The sequence below is a fragment of the Mastigoproctus giganteus genome, chromosome 7 (genome assembly GCF_048544385.1).
Source record: "Mastigoproctus giganteus isolate SK-2022 chromosome 7, ASM4854438v1, whole genome shotgun sequence".
In the NCBI taxonomy this organism is placed as follows: domain Eukaryota; kingdom Metazoa; phylum Arthropoda; class Arachnida; order Uropygi; family Thelyphonidae; genus Mastigoproctus; species Mastigoproctus giganteus.
The window spans coordinates 57,567,874-57,589,874 of NC_143581.1; the positions used below are offsets into that span (position 1 = coordinate 57,567,874).

The following is a 22,001-nucleotide window of genomic DNA, read 5'->3' on the forward strand; positions in this document are numbered from 1 at the left end:
GCAAATTTCCGCACATCTATCCGACATCCGTCCTTCCTCAATTTGAATTTATGCCCTCTGAGGAGATTATTCTGAGCAAGACGAAGAATCCCATTGGCACTGAGCATGCTCAAACCATTCAAAGCCTTATATCACCTCTATCAGATCACCTCGCCGGTGCCTAGTCTCCAGACTCTGTAATTTGCAAAACTTAAGCCTTTCTTCGTAAGAGCAACCCTTTGTTCCATTCACTAATCTTGTTGCCCTTCTCTGTACCCGTTCCAGCAGCTCTACATCCTTCTTGAAATGAGGCCTCCAGACCTGTATACAGTACTCAAGATGTGGCCTAACCATTGCCTTATACAAGGGAATAATCACCTCCTTATCGCTGCTAGAAAAATTCCTGTATATCATTGACAAGACACCATGAGCTACTCTTGCAGCTCGTCTGCACTGCTCAGAGAACTTCATATCTGCCTGCACAATTACCCCCAGGTCCTTTTCATTCTCCACCACTGTCAGTGTAGTACCGCAGAGTAGATATGTTGCTCTGGGGTTACTGTTTCCCATATGTAGTACTTTACATTTGTCAATGTTAAACTTCATTTGCCACCTCTCAGCCCATCTGTTCAACCTTTCCAGATCCTGTTGCAGCAGCATAGCGTCAGTAGTGTCCTTAACAACCCTGCCAACCTTTGTATCATCTGCAAACTTGAACATTAAACTTGATATCCCATCATCAATATCATTCATAAACACCGAAAACAACAACGGACCCAACACTGAACCCTGAGGAACTCCACTAATAACATTAGTCCACGATGAGCAGTGTCCATTGATTACCACTCTCTGTCTTCTCCCCTTAAAATATTATACCTTAATTGTTTTTCAGGCTTCTACTCATTCCAATAGAAGCAATGCAAGAATCTCTTTCACCTCTGCCAGTGGCTACTGTTAATCTATTTGTCTTTGTCTACCCCCAAGCTAGCAGTTTTCCGACCCACCTAACACTGCCTCGATAGCATCAGCAAATATTCTTGCACCCTTTCTATTTAAGTGTATCCCATCCCTGTAGAAGCAATCTCTCCTGTTAACAAGTACAGTCCAGGCTGAAAAAAATTCTACCCCTTGAGCCTTGCACAATCTTTCCAGGGCCGAATTGATCGACAAGGCTCTCATCATATACTCCCTCCTATCGTGTCTGGGCAGAATTGCAGACACTTTCAAATTCAACCCTATTTCATGCCTTTTTTTCAACAGTTACCTGTACTTGTTAAGCAATTCTGCCGGTCTCCTACTCTTGATATCATTAGTGCCAACGTGTACAACTATATCACCTTTTGTGCCCTTAAAAGATGATATCTGCTCTACGTCATCAACCTTTGTCCCTGGCAGACATACCCTGGTCCTGTTCCACATATCCTTTTTACAAAGCATGTTCCCCGTTTCCCTGACAACAGAGTCACCAACAACTACTAGTTCCTTTGGGACCAGCGCATTCTGCCTTGGGGGTTGCCGCTGTGTTGCGCGATGGCCAAGTACAAGCTCTGGCGTTGATGTGGGCAGCTGAGAGCCTGATGGGCCCCTCAATTTAGTTCCTTCGAGGGCATCCACCCTGTCCTTCAAGCTCTCATATAGGCCCATAAGAACGCTAAGTTGTTGCCTGATTTCGATACACTCCTTGCATCACGCACACACAAAGACATTCCCCATGGCAATATCATGTCCCATACCTGAATGCTCCACAAACATCATGCAAGCTGTGCATTTTAGAAGGCTGTGATTCAGAAGGCAACTGCCCCCCTCAGTTCTCCTCTGAGCCACAGCACTTCCATTGGCTTAAGCCTTTTGTTTTGCTGCTCTGGTCTGAGTCATGATTTCTTTTAATTTAAATAAGAATTTCAATTTCAGTTTATAACCCTAACTTATCTCCCAACACAGTTATAACGGGATATATATTTTTTAGTGTCAAATATTAATTATCTCCGAGTTCCCTTTATATAACTTCCGTATCAGTTATGTATTAATTAATTATGTTACGTTTGTAATCTAAGTCGGTATATGTATTTAGTTAAAAGTACAATTTAAATGCCAACGAAATTCAACAAGTTTAATAGATTTTACCGATCACTGAAAATATTATAACCTGTACTATACTAACGCTATCTAGGTTCGATATATAACGATCGTATGACAAAGACAAAGGCGGGAAGTTACGAAGGGTAAATCTATGGACACAAAAAAAAAAAAAAAAAAAAGTGCAGCCATTATCAACCCACTGCAGGGTGGAAGCCTCCTCAACAATTCATGCTGAGGGAAATGGACCATAATCTGCCACGCTGGTCCAGTACGGGTTGGCAGATCGACCGTATTCAGCAGTCAGGGGCTTGAACCCCGGTCTACTCAAAGAGCGTGTGCTACTGCACTCCCACTCCTGCCCACTCGGCTACGGAGGCCTTAAGTATTAATTAACTTTCAAATCTCGCTGTGTCAATTCAGAATAAACTAACGATCCTTAATAGGTCTATAAGCTACTTACAAAGAATAACTTGATGTAAAAAATATTCAATAAGTGGCTAAATATGGCTAAAAAACTTATCGTTCAGCGGAGTTTCGACGTAACACGTGGATACCCTTACCAATACTTTTATGCAATTGCAAGGCCGAGTAAAGAATAAATACACCAAATTAATCAGCAAATCACAAAATAATGCTATACTACTAAATTTAAATCAAAAGTTTTAGAAAAACAATAATTTCAAATCAATAAATAAGAAAAATCCATTTAGCGGCTTTGAACACGTCTGGCCCCTACTGAACACGTCTGACCCCTCAAAGTTTAACACATTAAGAGGATGTGATACATTTAAAAGTATCAATTTGGCAAAATTGATATATATATCCTACTGTTTTAATTCCTAATGAGAAATAAATATTCCCTAATTTATTCAAATTATTAAAAACCTCACCTTTCAATACGCCTCGATTTTGAATTTGGAGTGAAAGACATTTTAATTCTAACAGCGGGCGGTAATCTCGATGTATCAGGTAAAAATTTATTCTGAGGACCAGCATTCACTTCAAATTGCTCTGATTTTGTAGTTGCAATATCTGCCCGGTGTCGGGCAACCATAAAACCTGTTGTTTGAATAAGTGGCTTTTTCGGTGCAAGTTTCTCTATTTTAGTACTCTCTGTTTTTTGTTGATTTATTTTACTTGATTCCTCTATGTTCATATTAAATATTCTTCCTTGTTTCACCTCTTGATTCTGAGAGCATGCTACTCTCTGTATGGATTGATCATTAGTAGTCTGAAATTCATTAACATACACCATATTTTCTGTATCTACAGATCTAGGTATATGTTCTGAATAAAGCACTTCTCCCTTAATTAATTTAACTAAGTTACTATCTATTACTTGAATTTCTTTCTCTGTCCTTACTGCTAATTCACTATATTTATCAAAAATGTTTATTAACTTTGATTTAAATTCACTTTTACTTGGAGGTACAGCTTCAGAGAATGAAACAGATTTAATGTGATCTCTGTCTTCAGTACCGCACTCTCTGGCTGTGGCTTCAGAATTTTCTCTGTCTTGTATTACTTGACTAACATTTGCATCTCTAAAAACCTCATTTTCTTCAATATCAACACCATCTCTACAAGCATTTACTAAATTATCTGCAGAAGATAATTCACTATCGATAGGTGATATTTTACATTCCGGATCACATCTCTCTAGCCACCTCTGATCAATTTTGGGTTTTTGGTGAAGCAATCTTTCACATTTTTGTTTCAAGTATAGAGGTGAAACAAAATTTGCCAAACAAGGAGTTCTAGAATTGGTAGGTACGATATTAAGTGAATATTTTGACTGGTTTACACTTGGCTCTTCATTCTTAAATAAATCCTTCTTGGAAAATTCTGTGTGAATAATAGTATTCACTCCATTTTGTGAATGTGTGTCTGGTTGATTACTTTGAAGTAGCCTATTCTGACATTTGCTGACTATTTCTTCCCTTATGGTAGATCTTTCTTCCTTTTGTGGCCTTTGAGTTTGTTGAGTACTTTTAGCTTTGAACAAAGCTAGCTTCTTATTGTCACTTGTCTTTAACAATTTCTGGAAAAAATAAAAATAAATAAATCCTTTTTATAAAGAAGTTAATACTTCTAAAATCTAAAATAAAACAATGAAGGAGGAAGAAAACTTAAGTTTAAATTCAATTTAATAAAATCAAACTGGAAAAAAAAATTAAATGTGCTAAGTAAGCACATTCATACCTGTGTCCTCAATAGAATTTTGGATCAGTTTGGCTAGAATTCGAAACCTTTCTTTATATAATGATAATCTAAATTAATTTTCCATGATGTTACTCATTTATATTTATTAACATACGTGATACAATATGCAAGTTATTTACTTGCCAACTATTTGGAATAAAAGAAATTATTCTGTCCAACAAGGACACTGCCAACCAGGCTAGCTGGGTGGGTAAAGTGCCTGCCTGGCAACCCAAAGGTCGTGCATTTGAATCCCGCCTCGGGCTTGGATCAGAGTAGAAAATGCAAAAACCTTGGGAGGTGCAATATGGCCACAGAAGCAGATGCGCCAACAACTAACAAAAAAAAAAAAAAACCAAGGACATTTAGTTAAGTAATGCTGACCTCCAACTGTATTTCACCCCTCTCCACCCATTTGGCTGGAAAGCTGGTTGTTATGTTATTTGGTTTTTATGAGCATTAGCAACTACAGCCATATTGCTCCGGGGATATGCAGTGGTCATTCCCTGACCTTTCCGCATCCTCCGTATTTGGTGGTCACGGGCTCAAACCCCTGGTCTAATCAAGAAGTGTGTGCTACACACTGCTGGCTACGGAGGCGCCCTGGAAAGCTGGTATTTCCTGTTAACAGGCAAGTTCCTCTATGTGGCCATTAAAAGGAGACAAGCAGTGTACAGAATCCTAAGTTAGGAGGCCTGCCACAGCCAAGTGGTCAAGCATAAGATTGCAGTAGATTGCTGTTGTTGGTTTAGGGATTTATTACGTGCATCGGCAACTATGGCCATAGAGTGCAGTAGAGCATGTATTTGAGTGGACTGTGGTTGAAGCCAGTGTTGACTGATAAATATAGTTAAAGGTCATATTAATTGTTCCTGTTAAGGGTAAAATAATTAATTATACCCTTCTCTCTCCTAGTAGTCATGCCACAGCATAAAAAGAACAATTTATGTTTTATTTATTTTTTACTAGCTAATGGTCTAAGTAACATTTCTAAATGAACAGAATAAATTACTTTTAACCTTCTAATGGTATAAAACATTATTATCTACTTAATGGTAATAAATTCTATGAAGTAATTCAAAATAACAAAACCGAAAGGTAAAGGATATGGGATAAGATTCTTATCCCATATTATATGACTATACTCTTTCACCACCACTCCCTGTTTTTTTTAATAGTATGAGTGTGCACATTAAACTGGCCTGCAGACAAAATTATTAAATGGTCTTCTGTGCAGGACAAATTCAATATTATATCAGGTCCCTATACCACTCTCCTTTTTCTCTTTTCCAACCTCCCTATCTAACATAGACATTATCACTATTATACAGTCATTAAACTTGTGTGTTCGAAGCCCACAAAATAACAGGATTATTTATGAATAAAGAGGCCTGTGCACTCTGGATTCATTATTATTATTGTGGATTATTGCGTGACACAGAGCGAATGGGAGACAGCATAAATAATGACAAGTTTAATATTAATTGGAACACACACATATATTAAATTAAATACCTACAAAAGCTTTCGGTTAGTTTGTTAACCTTCATCAGTCAAACTGGCAGTTAAGAGTGTGGAACACGAGGACATGTACTGCGAGTCATGTATATGAACTGCGTGATGTGATGGTTAATTGTTGCACTGCTTCTATTAGAATGAGCAGAAGCCTGAAAAACAAGATGCATGGTATTTCAGAGACTGCTGGGAGCCATTGCGGTACAAGTAAACACATGGGTTGTGTTAGGGTAGCTAAGAATAGAAACAGGTGCAGGTATACTTGCGTGTACACCAATGCTAGGAGTTTAGTAAATAAATTTGATGAATTTGAGGTATTGCTCAAAACATCGAAGGCAGATATTGTTGGGATATCAGAGATGTGGTGTCACACAGATATAAGGGATGCAGAACTGCAATTTGGGGAGTACAACGTCTACAGAAAGGATAGACAGGATAGGAAGGGGGGGGGGGGTGTTTGTTTGTTTGTTTTTAGGAGCATTAGCAACTAAGGCCATATTGCTCCGGGATATGCGGTGGTCATTCCCTGACCTTTCCGCATCCTCCGTATTTGGTGGTGACAGGCTCGAACCCCGGGCTAATCAAGAAGCGTGTGCTACGCACTGCTGCTCCTTCCCACCTGGCTACGGAGGCGCAAGGAAGGGGGAGGGGTTATGCTATTAGTTAAGAAACACATAAAAACCAAGGAAGTGAAGCCAGTCGACATCGCTGGATAGTGCAGTGTGGAGTCAGTTTGGTGTGACATAAACATTGGGAGATCAAAATTGATAGTAGGAGTGCTATAGGCCTAATGACTCTGATGAGTATAATAAGGAACTGTACGGGGAAATAGAGTGGGCCAGTAAATCAGAGTGTCTTATAATGGGAGATTTTAATTTCCCAGATATTGACTGGAATTTGGGGGCTGGTTACTCACACACTAGCAGGGCTTTTGTGGATTTATTGGATGATTGTTTTCTACATCAGCATGTTCGGGAGGCAACTAGAGGGAGTAATACTCTTGATTTGATTATCAGCAGTGACTCTTCATGCATTAAGAATCTGCAGATAAATGAACCACTAGGTGGCAGTGATCACAGTGTGCTGAAGTGGGATTTACTCAAAGAGGTAACTACCATTAGGGGTAAAGGGAAGGGTTATTGCTTCCGTAAAGGCGACTACGATGGACTGAGACAGTATTTAAATTCTATACAGTGGGACCAACTGATGATGTTACCAACAGCAAATTCAAAATGGGAAGCATTCAAAGAACTTATCTTGGAAGCTACTAGGTTTTACATACCAACTAAGAAATATTGTTCAAGGTTTAGGCCAAAATGGATGTCAGATGAACTAATGAGGCATATGGCAGAGAAGAAAAATGCATGGGATACATACAAATTAACACATGACACAGAAGCCTATGATAGATACAAGTTGATATGCAACCAAGTTACAAAGGAGGTTAGGCAGGCGAAGGCAGATTACGAGAAATCCTTGGCAAGGGATGCAAAGAAAAACAGCAAAGAGTTCTTTACTTATGTAAACTCTAGAAGGAAGGGGATGAATCAGATTGGTCCACTTGATATTGATGGGTCAAGTGTTGATGATCCTGCTCAGGTAGCTAACAAACTAAATGAATATTTTGCATCGACATTCACACATGAGGAGTTATTCAGCGAGGGGAATGCCAGAGGTGTATTCAACTCTAGCAGTAAGCTACAGAATCTTGAAATAACTGGTAGTAAAGTGGAGAAACTGTTGAAGATAAACACAAGAAAGGCACCCGGGGTGGATGGGATCTATCCAGTTATATTAAAGGAGGCAGCAAAGGAAGTAAGCAAACCCTTAGCCATAATTATGAGAGCTTCCTTGGACTCAGGGGAGGTACCCATAGACTGGAAATGTGCAAATGTGACCCCAATTCACAAAGGAGGATCAAAGGCTGACACAAGTAATTATAGACCTGTGAGCTTAACTTCTGTTCCAGGAAAATTAATGGAGGCACTGGTTAAAGAAGCACTGCAGGATCGTTTAGACAAGACTTCAGTTATAGCTCAGACACAGCATGGTTTTGTTAAGGGGAAGTCTTGCCTGACCAACTTGATTGGATACTATGATGCAGTCACAAAAGAACTGGATGCAGGGAATAACTTTGATATTATATACTTGGATCTTAGAAAGGCTTTTGATACTGTTGCACATGGAAGACTGCTACACAAATTGGAGCAGTGTGACATTGGAGGCAAATTGCTGCTATGGATAAAGGGGTGGTTGAGGGGGAGAAGACAGAGTGGTAATCAATTGACACTGCTCATCGTGGACTAATGTTTTTAGTGGAGTCCCTCAGGGCTCAGTGTTGGGTCCATTATTGTTTTCTGTATTTATAAATGATACTGATGATGGTATATCCGGCTTAATGTCCAAGTTTGCAGACGATACAAAGGTTGGCAGGGTTGTCAAGGACACTACTGACACTATGCTGCTGCAACAGGATCTGGAAAGGTTGAGCAGATGGGCTGAGAGGTGGCAAATGAAGTTTAACATTGACAAATGTAAAGTACTACACATGGGAAACAGCAACCCCAGAGCAACGTATCAACTCTGTGGTACTACACTGACAGTGGTAGAGAATGAAAGGGACTTGGGGGTGGTTGTGCAGGCAGATATGAAGTTCTCTGAGCAGTGCAGACGGGCTGCAAGAGTAGCTCATGGAGTATTGTCAATGATATACAGGAATTTTTCCAGCAGGGATAAGGAGGTGATTATTCCATTGTATAAGGCGATGGTCAGGCCACACCTAGAGTACTGTATACAGGTCTGGAGGCCTCATTTCAAGAAGGATGTAGAGCTGCTGGAACGAGTACAGAGAAGGGCAACGAGATTAGTGAATGGAACAAAGGGGTGCTCTTACGAAGAAAGGCTAAGTTTTGCAAATTACAGTGTCTAGAGACTAGGCACCAACGAGGTGATCTGATAGAGGTGTATAAAGCCTTGAATGGTTTAAGCATGCTCAATGCTGATGGGATTCTTCCTCTAGCTCAGAAAAATCACCCGAGAGGGCATAAATTCAAATTGAGGAAAGACAGATGTAGGATAGACGTGCGGAAATTTGCCTTTAGCCAGCGGGTGGTTGGTTGGTGGAACAGACTTCCATCCCTTGTGGTGGAAGTTGACAGCCTAAATAAGTTTAAGGCTCAGCTGGACAGGTATTTTGAACGAACAGAGGGGTGAAGTGGAAGTGGGTTTTTTTTTTTTTTTTTTTTGGCTGATGCTGCATAAGCTTGCTTTCTTGCATCAAATGCCTCTACTAATGCTAATGCTAAGATATTGTCCACACAGGAATAGGCAAGGGGGATACCGGGGAAGTAGTAACCACCGCCACGAGCAAAACCCTGGGAGGCGTGAACAAGCACTACACATAAGCACAGCCAAAGGAAAAAATATATCTTTAGGCGCTGTAAGTGATAACGGAAGGGAGAAAGACCTGTTATATGTAAAGGGGTGCTTAGGAGGGGTACCAGGTAAATTTCTTGTAGACACAGGAGCCTCGAGGTCAATTTTAATGTGGGATTACCTCATCAGATACTGCAAAGGGTCAAATAAGGGAGATGTGAGATGTTGCCGCGAATTTCTTGTGAAAGGGGTAGGTGCTGAAGAAATTCACACCGATTATGTAGTTAGAGACAAGATAAGAATACAGGGATGTGAAAACATGGTGCCCCATTCATATTTAGTGGCAAATAAAGTAAACAGTCGTCGACATGACGCAATACTAGGCACGGACCTACTAAAGAAATTAAGAGCCAAGATAGATGTAGGAAGTGGCAGCATTAACTTCGATAGTGATACCCCTGTGAGTAATAAAGTAGGCAGAAGGCGAAAGGCAGGCGGCAGAGCCCAGTATGAGCCAGAGAGAGGGGAATCTTCAAAGGGAACGAGTGTGAAAGAATTAGAAGGGTATAAGGCAAACACTGTTAATAAAGTTCTGGTTGCACAAGAAGAATTAAGGGAATTGAAGAAGAACAACAAAACTAATAAGAATAATGAGAGAAAGCGTCGAGAAAGTGGAAGGATGTTACACGTGGGAGTTTTGGAAATGAGAGAAAGGGTCAATAGAAAGTCTGGAAGGAAAACGTCTCGAAGGGAAGAGAAACATGAAGTTAGCGAACTGTTAAATAAAGTGGAAGAAAGTGGAGGTGAAAAGAATGACAACTTCGTAAATGAATCAACAGAGCCGAAAAGAATCGAATGGCCATGGGACCACAGAACTGAAACTTCCTATGGGGAAAGGGCCCTCAAGTTGAAAGAGACAAACAGGCTACAACAAATGTATTTAGGAGCAGTATTCGATGAAAATATGGGATGGGAGTAGTTTAATGAAGCTTAAAATATGTTTAAGTAATGTCTTGTATATAATTGTATATAGAAAATCTAGCAGGGCAATTAAAGGAGTTGGCGTGTACTTGGTGATAGAACAGAAAGAGAAGATAGGTTGTCCATAATAAGTAGACCAGGGAAGAAGGCAACACCCCGTCAAGCCAGGGATGAGAGCAGTGGCGAGACTCACACGAGCCAAGGGGAGATGTTGAGAAAAAGAAAAAGAGTGGATTACCAGGGACTACATAGAGGTAAATATTGCGTAAGAGGCGAGTGAGGAAGTCAGAGGGAGTTTAGAGACAGATCTGAAAGGGAAGGTAGGGTGTTGTTAAAAGTAGGCCAGGAGAGTAAGCTCTCAATCAAGAACATGTAGGAAAATTTATAATGGGGATATAAATTTTAGGGGGAAGGGTAAGAATTGTAAGGACCTTTACTTACAACTGTAAAAAAAAAAATGAGGGTTATTGATATTGAATAAAATTATTAAGGAATATTAACACAGACAACCATTTGAAATATATATGGTCAAAAAACTAATAACTGAAATTGTATAGGATAATTCAGATAAGTCAAGGTTTAATTGTGCTCGTTACGCCTATTATCTTTAAGTAGAGGAAGATTAACGTAGCAACGGGGGGGGGAAGAGTTTCGAACACGCGATACAATAGGAAACACTGATGGAGCAGACCGTAGTTAATGAGCTCAGATCAGATTTAACATTTCGCCCTAAAGAACAATGAGCTGAAACAAAAATAAATAAGATAGAGATGGAGCTCAGTAATGGGGGTATTCATGATATTTAAGTGCACACTTTAAAATTTCACGGGGGCAATTAACGACAGGTGTATCAAGGCCAATACAGGGCGTAGCTGGGCAAACACAAAGACGATCTAGAAACTCCAAAATTACAGGAATTTCCAGTTGCCTTTCTAAAATATTCTAGGAATTGCTGGAAACAAGTAGTCCTCTCTAAAAAGGATGAAAGACACGCCCACGGAAGAGTATTGGAGACGAATGGGAATCACAGGGGAAGGGATGTACTGGTCAGCGATTGGTCTGAACGAAAAAGCGTAGGAAATTTTGAAATTCAGAGTAAGGAGAAGGATAAGTTTTTTTTGAAGTAGTCTTTGGAAGTGCGTAGAGGAAGACAGTTGTGTGAGGTAGTCTTTGGAAGTGCGTAGAGGAAGACAGTCGTGGGGCAGAGTCGTTGCTGAGTTTGGGGAGATGGTTTTAGAATGGGAAGGAAATTTTCTTTGTGAGAAATTTCATAAGCCTAAAGTTGGGAAAAGGAATGTGTCCATGTGGAAGAAAGAATAGTCTGCATAGCCAATGTATACTACAGCAGTGTGAGAAGCCGATAAAATTTATAGCGAAGGAAGAAGAGTGCCCAAGGATGAGCAACCGCCCGCCTCTTAGTCGACGCCGTTATGCTGATGGTTATGGCAGCCCTGAATAGGAAAATCACTTGGAAACTGAGTAAGTGATAGTTCAGTAAGAAACAAAACTTAAGTTTATAAAGGAAGGACTCTAGAAGAAATACCTAATCTATAAGAGAAAGTTAAATGTAATTGTAACCATGCCCACAGAACTGTAGTGAAATTAAGTGTAGGTTTTTAAGATAAAGATTTATAAATGGGTAGAAAGGATACTTTGAGATAATAGTTGATTTTGAGGGAATGACAAAGTAGGTAACTAAGGATTGTAGTTGATTATGAAATTATAGCGAATTTGGATTTATAGAGAGTATAACACAGAGTGATAGTAACTGTTTTAAATGGATAAAACGCTGATAGAGTGCCCTGCTAGTTAAAGGATTATAGGATTAGATACGGGAAAACGGTTAATTACTATTGTTGATTATGAATGATGAACAGGTCTGTCTGTAGTTGAGGAAAGGATTTGCTAACTGAGATATATTTATATATATGTATGTATACGTGGTGATTTTGGAAAGGGATATAAATATGTATATATATATAGCTACTTAAAATTGTTTATTGCCATGCTGGAAGCCACTTGTAAACCTACTAGGACAGTTGATTGGTCGGAAAACTCATGTAAGGATCATAAGATGTAATGACTCTTAGATCCGTTAGAACCCAAGGATGAGACACACAAAGAAAATAATGATATATATATATGTATGAAAACTCTGTAGTTTGAATTACAAAGATATACACAGATAAAGCCTAACGGCCTAACAAAGCTACACATATTAAAGTTCACAGTCAATTGTAGCTATTGATTGGAAATGTATATATATTGTCAATAAATATTATTATGTTTTGGTACTTAAGAGTCTGTCAGTCATTTTGAACTTCAGCCAATCCAGAGGAAAAAAAATATTGAGACCCCCTTAGAGTCTAGAATCTTCTGGGAGACAAACAAGTCAGGTGTAAAGTGGGAGGGGACTAAACGGGGGAGGGGGCACAGTAGAGTACAGGGAATAATTTAATAAGCCCTTATAGCATTGTGGAACAGGTTAAAAAAAAAAAAGAGGATATTTATAAAGGAAATTATTTAAATAAAGTAAATAATAATAAAGAATAAAAATAAAACAATAAACCCCCCCCACAGGAACAGGTGTTTTCACTTTAGAGATGAGGTAAATAAAGTAAATAATAATAAAGAATAAAAATAAAACAATAAACCCCCCCCCACAGGAACAGGTGTTTTCACTTTAGAGATGAGGAATCGTAACTTTCCACCTGGGAGTTGTACACATTTTATCCCACATGATTTTAGGACCCAAGAAACCTGTTTCTAGGCTGAAGATTTCAGTGAAGGGGGACACGACACACATTTCACTATAATAACTTAAAAACCCAAAGAATTCCAGCTATTGCTATTATCGCAAATGCAATAAGATCAAGTTTACTACCCATTTATAATTAGATGCACTAACAGAAAAGCCCAGTAACATGGAAAGTGCAAATTGTTTTTATTGTTTTATGGCAGTGACCTCCAGAAATGTTTTAGTAAAATGTGAGCTCGCATGGGATGATAACAGTGAGTTTTTGCCTTAACCCTGTGAAGTTTTTTTCAGAAAATTTAATTTTGATTGTTATCATGGTACCTACTAAGAGAATAAGTGACAGTGGTACTAGTAAATCTATCAAGAAAAGGAAAGCGATCGAGTTGGATCAGAAAATTAAAATAATAAGGATGTATAAAAATGGCCAAACATTAATATCGCATAGAATTCAGATTTGTCAGCAGTAACAGTGAACACAATAAAGTAGAAAGACAGAATACACGAAGCAGTGAAGCAATTGGCACCAATGAGGTCAACTATAATAACCAAGGCTACAAAATACAAATCAGTTTTTACAGTACAATAACACGTGTTTTCTTATGTGCCACTCTGGCTACTTCACCGCTGTCCCCAGATAAAGTTTTTAATTGAACTAATTAAAAATATATAACTATTTTTCTTAATTCTTCTGAGGATATTATGTGAGGATATACTAACAACCCCCTAGACATTGGTTTTTGTAATTTTGGCATATCAGGGATATAGTAGCAATATTTTTTAGTCATTCCCGAGTTACGTAAAACTCGACTTAAGCAGTCCAGGAATGTATCTCTTAAGTATGTCGGGAACTTACTGTATTTTTGGATTAAACAGGAAATTGATTATCCGGGAATTTTTTTTACCATCTATCCAGGAAAATCGAGAGTCTTCTGTATATACTTTTTTCTATAACAAAACTTGCTACCATACTTCGAAAGCATTACCAGACAGCTGTTACTAAAGATATTATTTGTTCTTATTATCCAACATAAGTGTTATATTAAAGAGTAAAATTCAGTTCACCATTTTAATGAATTGTTTGCTTTTTCTTAACAAAACTAAATAGTAATTGAAATACATGTATACAAACGTGTCTTCTGACAAATTTTTTGATGTGTTCACTAGGATTAAAGATGCTGTTTGATCCAAGGTTCCCAAACCGTGTGCCCCAGCATTTTTAGTGTGACTTGACCTTAAAGTGTACTTTGAGATGGTGAGGACTTCACTGTGTTCAGTAATGATCACTCTTTGTGTGCCACAGTATAGGCTTTTAAATACAAGACTGAAGTGACAAAAGTTTGGGAACCCATGGTCTATACAATAAAACCCCCTTAATCCCTACTTGACAGGACCACACTCGGTCCGGATTAGTGAAGGTCCAGATTAACCAGAAGCTTTCTTTTCATGTTCCAGTTTTTATTTAAAGTTACTAAATAACAAAATTTTAACTAAATTGGTTTTATATTAAATTAATAAAACAATATTTTAAAATAAAAATTATAAAAAGTAAAAGAATATGGTAAGTAAACAAAATACTGTACAAAGCAATAACGTTTTAATGTAGAACATTATATTACACAAAATTAAACACAAAAATATTACAACACAAAAGAAATAACTATTTTTGAGAAGTTTACTTGAAATAGTCCTTAATGTTTGTTTGTTTGTTTGTTTTTTTTTTTTTTTTTTTTTTTGCACTTTAATTCTGAAACTTGCTTTTGGGCCGCACGATCTCGCAACCACTTCAAGGTCTTCATCAGCTCACCAGCTGATGTGTCATCCTATCTCTTGAAATAAATCAGTAGCTTCTCCAGCATTCCGGTTGCTTCAGTGTGATTCGCGCCGGTTGTTTGCTCACACACTTCATCATTGGAGTTGTCTTCATTAGCTTGCAACAATGATGATGACTAGTATGCTTGCATGATGTCTTCCTCAGTGAGGATCTGATGTCCTAGATAATTATCAGACATTATCCATGGGGCAATGCCTTCATTTGTTACATCTGAACAACCCCCTAGACATTGAAATACTGAACAAAATCATTATCATCCTTGCCGTCATCAGGATCTGAAGAAATATCTATTTCTTCCTCTGATCTTTCCATTGGAACATCAGGCCAAAATTTTTTCCAGCATTTGATAAGTGTAGTCTTGTTAGTTTTGTCCCAAGCTGCAGCAGAAAAATAAATGACTGTCTTTATGTTGACATTTTTAAGAAGGTCCATAAAGTTTGATTTTTCTTCAAGCACCTCTTGTTGTGGAAACAGTGAGATCATCAATTTCTTTCTGTAACGTCACTTCACAGCCTCTATAACTCCTTGATCCAGGCTGTTATAGTGTAGTAACGTTGGGTGGCAAAAATTTTATATATATGTTTCCAGATCTCAGTTGTTCTTCTGCTGGGTGGGTTGGAGCGTTATCAATGAATAAAACTGCTTTTTATTCCAGTCCTTGAGCCCTAAAATATTTTCTAACTAAGGGAACAAACAAGATGAAAAACCAATCTTTAAAAAGAGCTGAGCTTATCCAAGCTGATTTTTGTGACGTGTACTGGGAGGGCATTTAAGTTCATATTTTTAAGAGCGCAGGACTTAGCAGATTTTCCTATGACTAACAGTGGTAACTTTAAATTCCTGGACGCGTTACTGCACAAAAGCAATGTCACTATTTCCTTTTCTTGATTTATGTCCTTTAGCTGAAGAGTCAAGTTTTGAGGCAAGTCTTTTTTTGGGTAACATTTTGAAAAATAAACCAGTCTCGTCAGCATTAAAAATTTGTGATGGAACTAAATTTTATTCACTAATAAACTTGAGAAACTGTACTTTAAATTCTTCGCTTGCAACACAATCACCAGAAAGACTTTCATCTGTAATTCCGAAATGTCGGATTCCATGACACTCCTTCCACCTTGATAACCGCCCCAAACTTGCAGTATAAGCCGGATCACCTCCTAACTTTTCGTTAAGGCTAAGAGCCCTTGATTGAAGGATTGGACCTGAAAGAGGAACCCCTTGCTCTCATCCTTGACAAAACCAAATGTATAAGCCTCGTCCAAATTTTCATTTTTTGCCTGCTTAATGATAGCTCTGTTTCCTGAGCTGACTTTGGCCACTATTTTTGCACGAAAGTTTGATTGCTTTCCTATTTTTTTTCCAATCAGAAACAGTTTGTTTTGCCACCCCTTATATCGAGAGCGATCTTTTTTAAACTTTCCCCCTTATCAATGCGAAAAAGCACGTTCAGATTTTGTTCCATCGACACGGTAACACTTTCTTTTTGTTGCCATCTTCTGTTAACGCAAAACCACAAAAAAATAAAATAAATAAAAACAAGTAAAAATACACAAAAGAACTGAGGTAAGGTGTATGCTTGGACAATACTAGCTGCAGCTGTCAACTGAATAGGCCAGCTCGAGATTACTCTGCGATTCTCTCTCCGACTATACCATATGGTCGGGTCAGATTTCTGGAGGTCACAACCATTAAACAAAAACAATTAGCAGTCCGTTTATTAGGCTTTTCTGTTACTGAAATCTATTATAAACGGATATTAAACATGATTTTACTGAATTTGTGATAATACTGACAGTTGGAATTCTGTGGGTTTTCACCTTATGGTGAAATGTTTCCCCTTCCATGAAATCTTCAGTCATATCAAAAACAAATAAATTTTCAGAATGTTCTCTTCATTCCTATTTTTTAAGTTTCGTAACTTGTTACTCTGTTCTCACTTGAGCATATCGCGTTAGTTGCAATTTATTGATTTTTTTGGCTTTTATTTTTTTAGGAGCATTAGCAACTACGGCCATATTGCTCCAGGAATATACGGTGGTCATTTCCTGACCTTTCTGCATTCTCAGTATTTGGTGGTGACGGGCTTGAACCCCGGTCTAATCAAGAAGCATGAGCTACGTACTGCTGCTCCTTCCCACCTGGCTACGGAGGACCAGTTGCAATTTGGGCGTGCGATGTTCTTTGTTATTGATTGCTTATCTTTTTTACTGTTTATATTTTAAACCCTCTCCAAAACGTCAGTGAACAGAAATATATATTTTTTTTCGATAGTTAAAATTTTTCCCGACCGAAAATCCAGTCCGGATTAACTTCCCTAAGGAGAGTCTTTTGCTTACAAAAAAAGACCTTGATCTCCCTTGGCTAAATTCTTTTTACAGTATTTGTCAAGTGTGTTTAGGTATCCATCAGTTTCTCAGCTCTGTGAATAACTGGGAACTTTTATGTCATTCTATCCTTCACTCATCTTTTTCAAGGCAAACTTTTGTAATAGTGAAGTAATTTGCCTTGGTGCTGATTTTAATGTTTATAACTCAACCTACCTTCCATTTTCAAGTTGTCCTGGCCAAGCAGATAGAAACATGGAATAGAAATACTAATAACCATAGACAACTTGTTTATTTATCTACAATTAGTTGTCCTGTGGGTTGTGCTTCATATAACAACTTGTTGGAATCTGCATAATCATAAATAATCATTATTATTATTGTGGATTATTGCATGACACGGAGCGAAATGGAGACTTTCGTTTCATTCACACTATAATCCAAAAAAATATATAAAAAAATGTTACATAAGTTGGGGACTTACTGTATCGAAAAATGTTCAGCAACCTACATAAAAGGTATGCCGATAGATAAAAAATAACTAAAAAACTTACCATGTACCACTACTCACATGTTCAATACAATGCTTCCCTTTATTTTTTTACGATGTCAATTTTAAATCATTAGAATTAATGATTGAAATCTAATGACTTAAGATTTAATGACATAAGCTAAATAAAGGGTCAATTTTAAATCATTAGATTTAAAATAGACCCTTTATTTTTTAATATGAATTTTTAAAAAATTCACTTCCCTTTATTTTTTAAAATGACGCATATGGTTTTGTCACCAACATTATAATGGTTCTTTAGAGATTTAACGGATGCACCATTTTCAAACTTTTGAATAATTTCAAGTTTTTGTTTAATTCTCTTGCGTTTGCCTTAAGCTATGCCCTAAATGCTTTATAGTCTAAATACATCATACACCATCAGGCATCTCTCATATTGTAGAGTTATACTTCATAACTGTTTTGCCATCACACTGCATCATTCAGGTACCTACCCACCCACCCACCCACCCACCCACCCACCCACCCACCAAAGAAGGGCCGAATAGCCCTGAAACGGTGCCGTCTGGGTGGTGGTGGTATCCATCTGAGAATAAGTAACATTAGTCTTCTCCTCAGGTGAAGTGTTACTTATTCGAAGTAGTTCAATGTCATGGCAACTTGTCATGAAGGTATTCACAATATGAGATATAACTTAAACCGATGCTGCTTTGCTAATATTCTGTTCATTCAGATTTGGCTATGTATTATTGATGCTTTCACACTATACTTATACATAGTCTAGACTTTTCCATAGCTTGAGGCTTACGCCCTAAACACTTTATAGTCCAATTTGATTAGCGTAATTAACCACCCTGCCAACCTTTGTATTATCAGCAAACTTGGACATTAAGCCTAATATACCTTCATCAATATCATTGATACATATTGAAAACAACAATGGGCCCAGCACTGAAGCCAGGGGCCTACTCCAATAACATCAGTCCATGAAGAGAAATACTAATAAATACCGCCCACTGATAACAACTATCTTCTTCCACTCAACCACCCCTTTATCCATAGCAGTAACATGCCCTTAATGCCACACTGCTCCAATTTGTTCAGCAGTCTTTTATGTGCAATGGTATCAAAAGCTTTGCTGAAATCTAAGTATATGATATCAAAATTATTTCTTGCATCCAGTTCCTTTGTGATCACATCAAAGTATTTAATCAAATTGGTCAGACAAGATTTTCCCTTAACAAACCCATGCTGGATCTGAAGTATAACTGCAGCCTTCTTGTGTAGATGATCCAACATTACTTCTTTAACCAGTAACTCCATTATTTTCCCAGGAAGAGACATTAACAGGTCTGTAATTAGTCATGCCACCTTTTGATCCCCTTTGTGAATTGGGGATACATTCACACATCTCCACTCCACAGATACCCATCCTCAATCCAATGATAATCTCATAATTATGGCTAATAGTTTGCTTAACTCCTTTGCTGCCTCCCTTAATATAATTGAATAGATCCCATCCTCCCCAGGCACCTTTTTATGTTTAACTTCAATGATTTCTCTTCCACTTTCCTTTCAGTTATTACAAAATCATTTAGCTCACTATCAGAGTTTGGCTAACCTCTGGCACCCACTTCCCTAAAGAACTGCTCATGTGTGAATGTAGATGCAAAATACCCACTCAGTTTGTTAGAAACCTGTGCAGGGTCATCAACAATTAACCCACTGGCATCAAGTGGCACAACGTGATTCAATCCCCTCCTTCTACTGTTAATATAAGCACAGAAGTCTTTGCTGCTGTTCTTTGCCAGAGACTTCTTAAAATCTTCCTTAGCTTGTCTAAACTTCTTTGACTTGATTACAGATTAGATACATACCATATATAATATGGTATGTATACATACTGTATTATATATTATAATATTATATATGGTATGTGTATATACCATAGGCTTCTATATCACCTGATAATTTATATGCATCCCACACATTTTTTTTCTCTGCCACAAGTCTCATAAGTTCTTCTGACATCTATTTAAGTCTAAGCTTTGAACAGTATTTCTTAGTGGATATGAAACATCTAGCTTTCCTGAATGCTTTCCATTTAAAAAACTCTGTGAACACCTTTATGAAAGAAAAAGCCTTTCCCTTCAGCCTTTAAGGTAGTTATGTCTTAAATTAAGTTTCACATTAGTACACTGATCACTGCTACTCAGTTGGTCTTTTACCTGCAGTTTCTTATTATGTGAAGAATCACTGCTGATAACCAGATCAAGTGCACTGCTTCCTCTTGTTACCTCTCTAATATGCTGATGTAGAAAACAGTTATCCAATTAGAGCCATCTTGCTAGTGTGTGAGTGACCAACCCACAAATTCCAGTCAACATCTGGAAAGTTAAAATCCCCATTATGAGACATTCTGATTTTCTGGTCAACTATTTCTCTGTATAGCTGTTTGGTATACCTATCACAATCAATTATGCCTATATCACACCCTATTCTCATTTTTGTTTTCATAGTGCTTATGCCACACTAAATGGACAAACATTGCACTGGTCACCCATGTTGACTGGGTGACCAGTGCAATATATTATACCTTAGATATAATATACTTCTTAACTAATATTCTTATCTTAATATTCTTCTGTCTACATTGTACTCCTCATATTCAAATTTAACATGCTATATCTTCTATTGGATAACAGTGATGATAGAAAGCTTAGCACATTTCCTTTTATTTTGCAATAATGTTCAATAACTGCAACAGTGCATTGATGTTGACTGAATCAAATGCTGCTTGTATGTCCAGATATATTATAGCCATTTCATTGTTGGCTTTAAAGCCTTGTATTACCCTGTTGCTAAGTATATAAGAGGTTACTTATAGTTGGCCTGTTTTTTTGTGAGTAATGGATCTATGGTTGTTGAAATGTAAGCAGGTGTGCAATATAGATCAGCAGCATTATTTCTTCAAGAAGCTTAAGACGGTTGAATGCTTCTGTTACTGATATGAAATGCTTAAGTTCACTGGGTGCCTGCTGGTATTGGCGGTATGCTGTAAGTGCTCCATTCTGGTGGAAATCACTATTTTTGGATCATTCCATTATAAACTGCAGCAGAGGATCAATTAGGAAAGCACTCAGGCATTTTATCATGAATTGCAGTATACAACTGTGTCCTATTTGTTCCTCTGTGAAGTAGATATTAGTTAATACATTTTTTTTTTTTTTTGTCCCAGGAAATATGGGAACTGAGATGTAGGGATCTTTTCCTTGAAGTTTTTAATATATTCCAAGCAGTCCATTAGACTTCTTATGTCTCGTAGTTGCATTTTTAGGATGGCATAGGGTGAGACTGCCTTCTTGACTTGGTGTTGAGATAGTGCTTGATTACTCTTGAATTTTCTCTGTTGAATATTGCTCTTGCTTTTGAGAAGTTTATCACATCTGCAGGGTCATTTGTTATCTTCCATATTCCATGTAGGTATTGTTTGTGTTGGAAGAAAGGTCTTAAGTTGCTTGTCCACCAAGCATTTGTTCTTAACTGTTACAGACACAGCTGTGACTATGATAAAGATTATCTATTGTGTGAGTAGGCAAACTGCAAGGTCTAGATCACAGTTCATTAAGGATTACAGTGGATGTATAGATGCAGTGAAAATACATTTCTCAATGTTCAGTACTGCTGGGTTAGAGATAAACTGTTGTTTTGCTTTTGTCAACTGATGGATGTTGTTTTTTTCTTGTGTTTATTAAAAAGGTGATGAGTGAATCCAATCAGTGATTCCCTCTCGTTGGTCCTCAGCTGGCCAAAGATAGACTAAGTAGAGTCAATTTTTCAGATAGCTATATTTTTAGAGACTGAAAATGGGGCATAATATTAAAATCCCCAAAGATTATTTCTATTTATTTGGGATGTTGGTGATTTAGGCACCAGTTAGATTATATAATGAGACTGCATCAAGCATTTGGGAATCCATTCGAAAGGAAATTATGACTGCTTCATATAAGTTGGATGTGGCAGAAATGTTTAATGTTTGTAAAAGTTGAGTTTTAATAGATTGCCACATATATATCTTTCTTGATGAATATACCATTCCATTATTAGCACTCACAAGGATTCTTATTTCTTCATGTTTGTTCAGCATTTTTCTGTAATGCAAATCAGATATTGCCTTGAAATTATTTCTTCCAGGGTGGATAATTCACTCTGGGATCAAGGCTACAGAGTGTGGCTATGTGTTTCCAAAGCTCTTCATACCTTCTTTTTCTTCTTTTTTTTTTTATTTTAAAATACTAAACCGTAGTTAATATATAGCTTGAATTCTTATAGTTACACGTGTTAGTTTAGTTTTGTATTTAAATAAGTATTTGTAAAGCAACACTGCAATATTCAGATAACCTTTGCTATCGATATTTCAGCAGGAACTAAATTTCATTGGGTAGT

General features: G+C 37.6%; 1 protein-coding gene across 1 annotated transcript in view; it reads right to left on the minus strand.

The window, feature by feature from the left end:
- RecQ4 (RecQ4 helicase) overlaps positions 1-22,001 on the minus strand; it is a 398,588-nt gene that overhangs the window by 250,748 nt on the left and 125,839 nt on the right. The window contains exon 8 of the mRNA XM_090378321.1: positions 2,949-4,099. Coding sequence (XP_090234447.1) covers positions 2,949-4,099 — 1,151 coding nt within the window. The remainder of the gene's footprint in view (positions 1-2,948; positions 4,100-22,001) is intronic.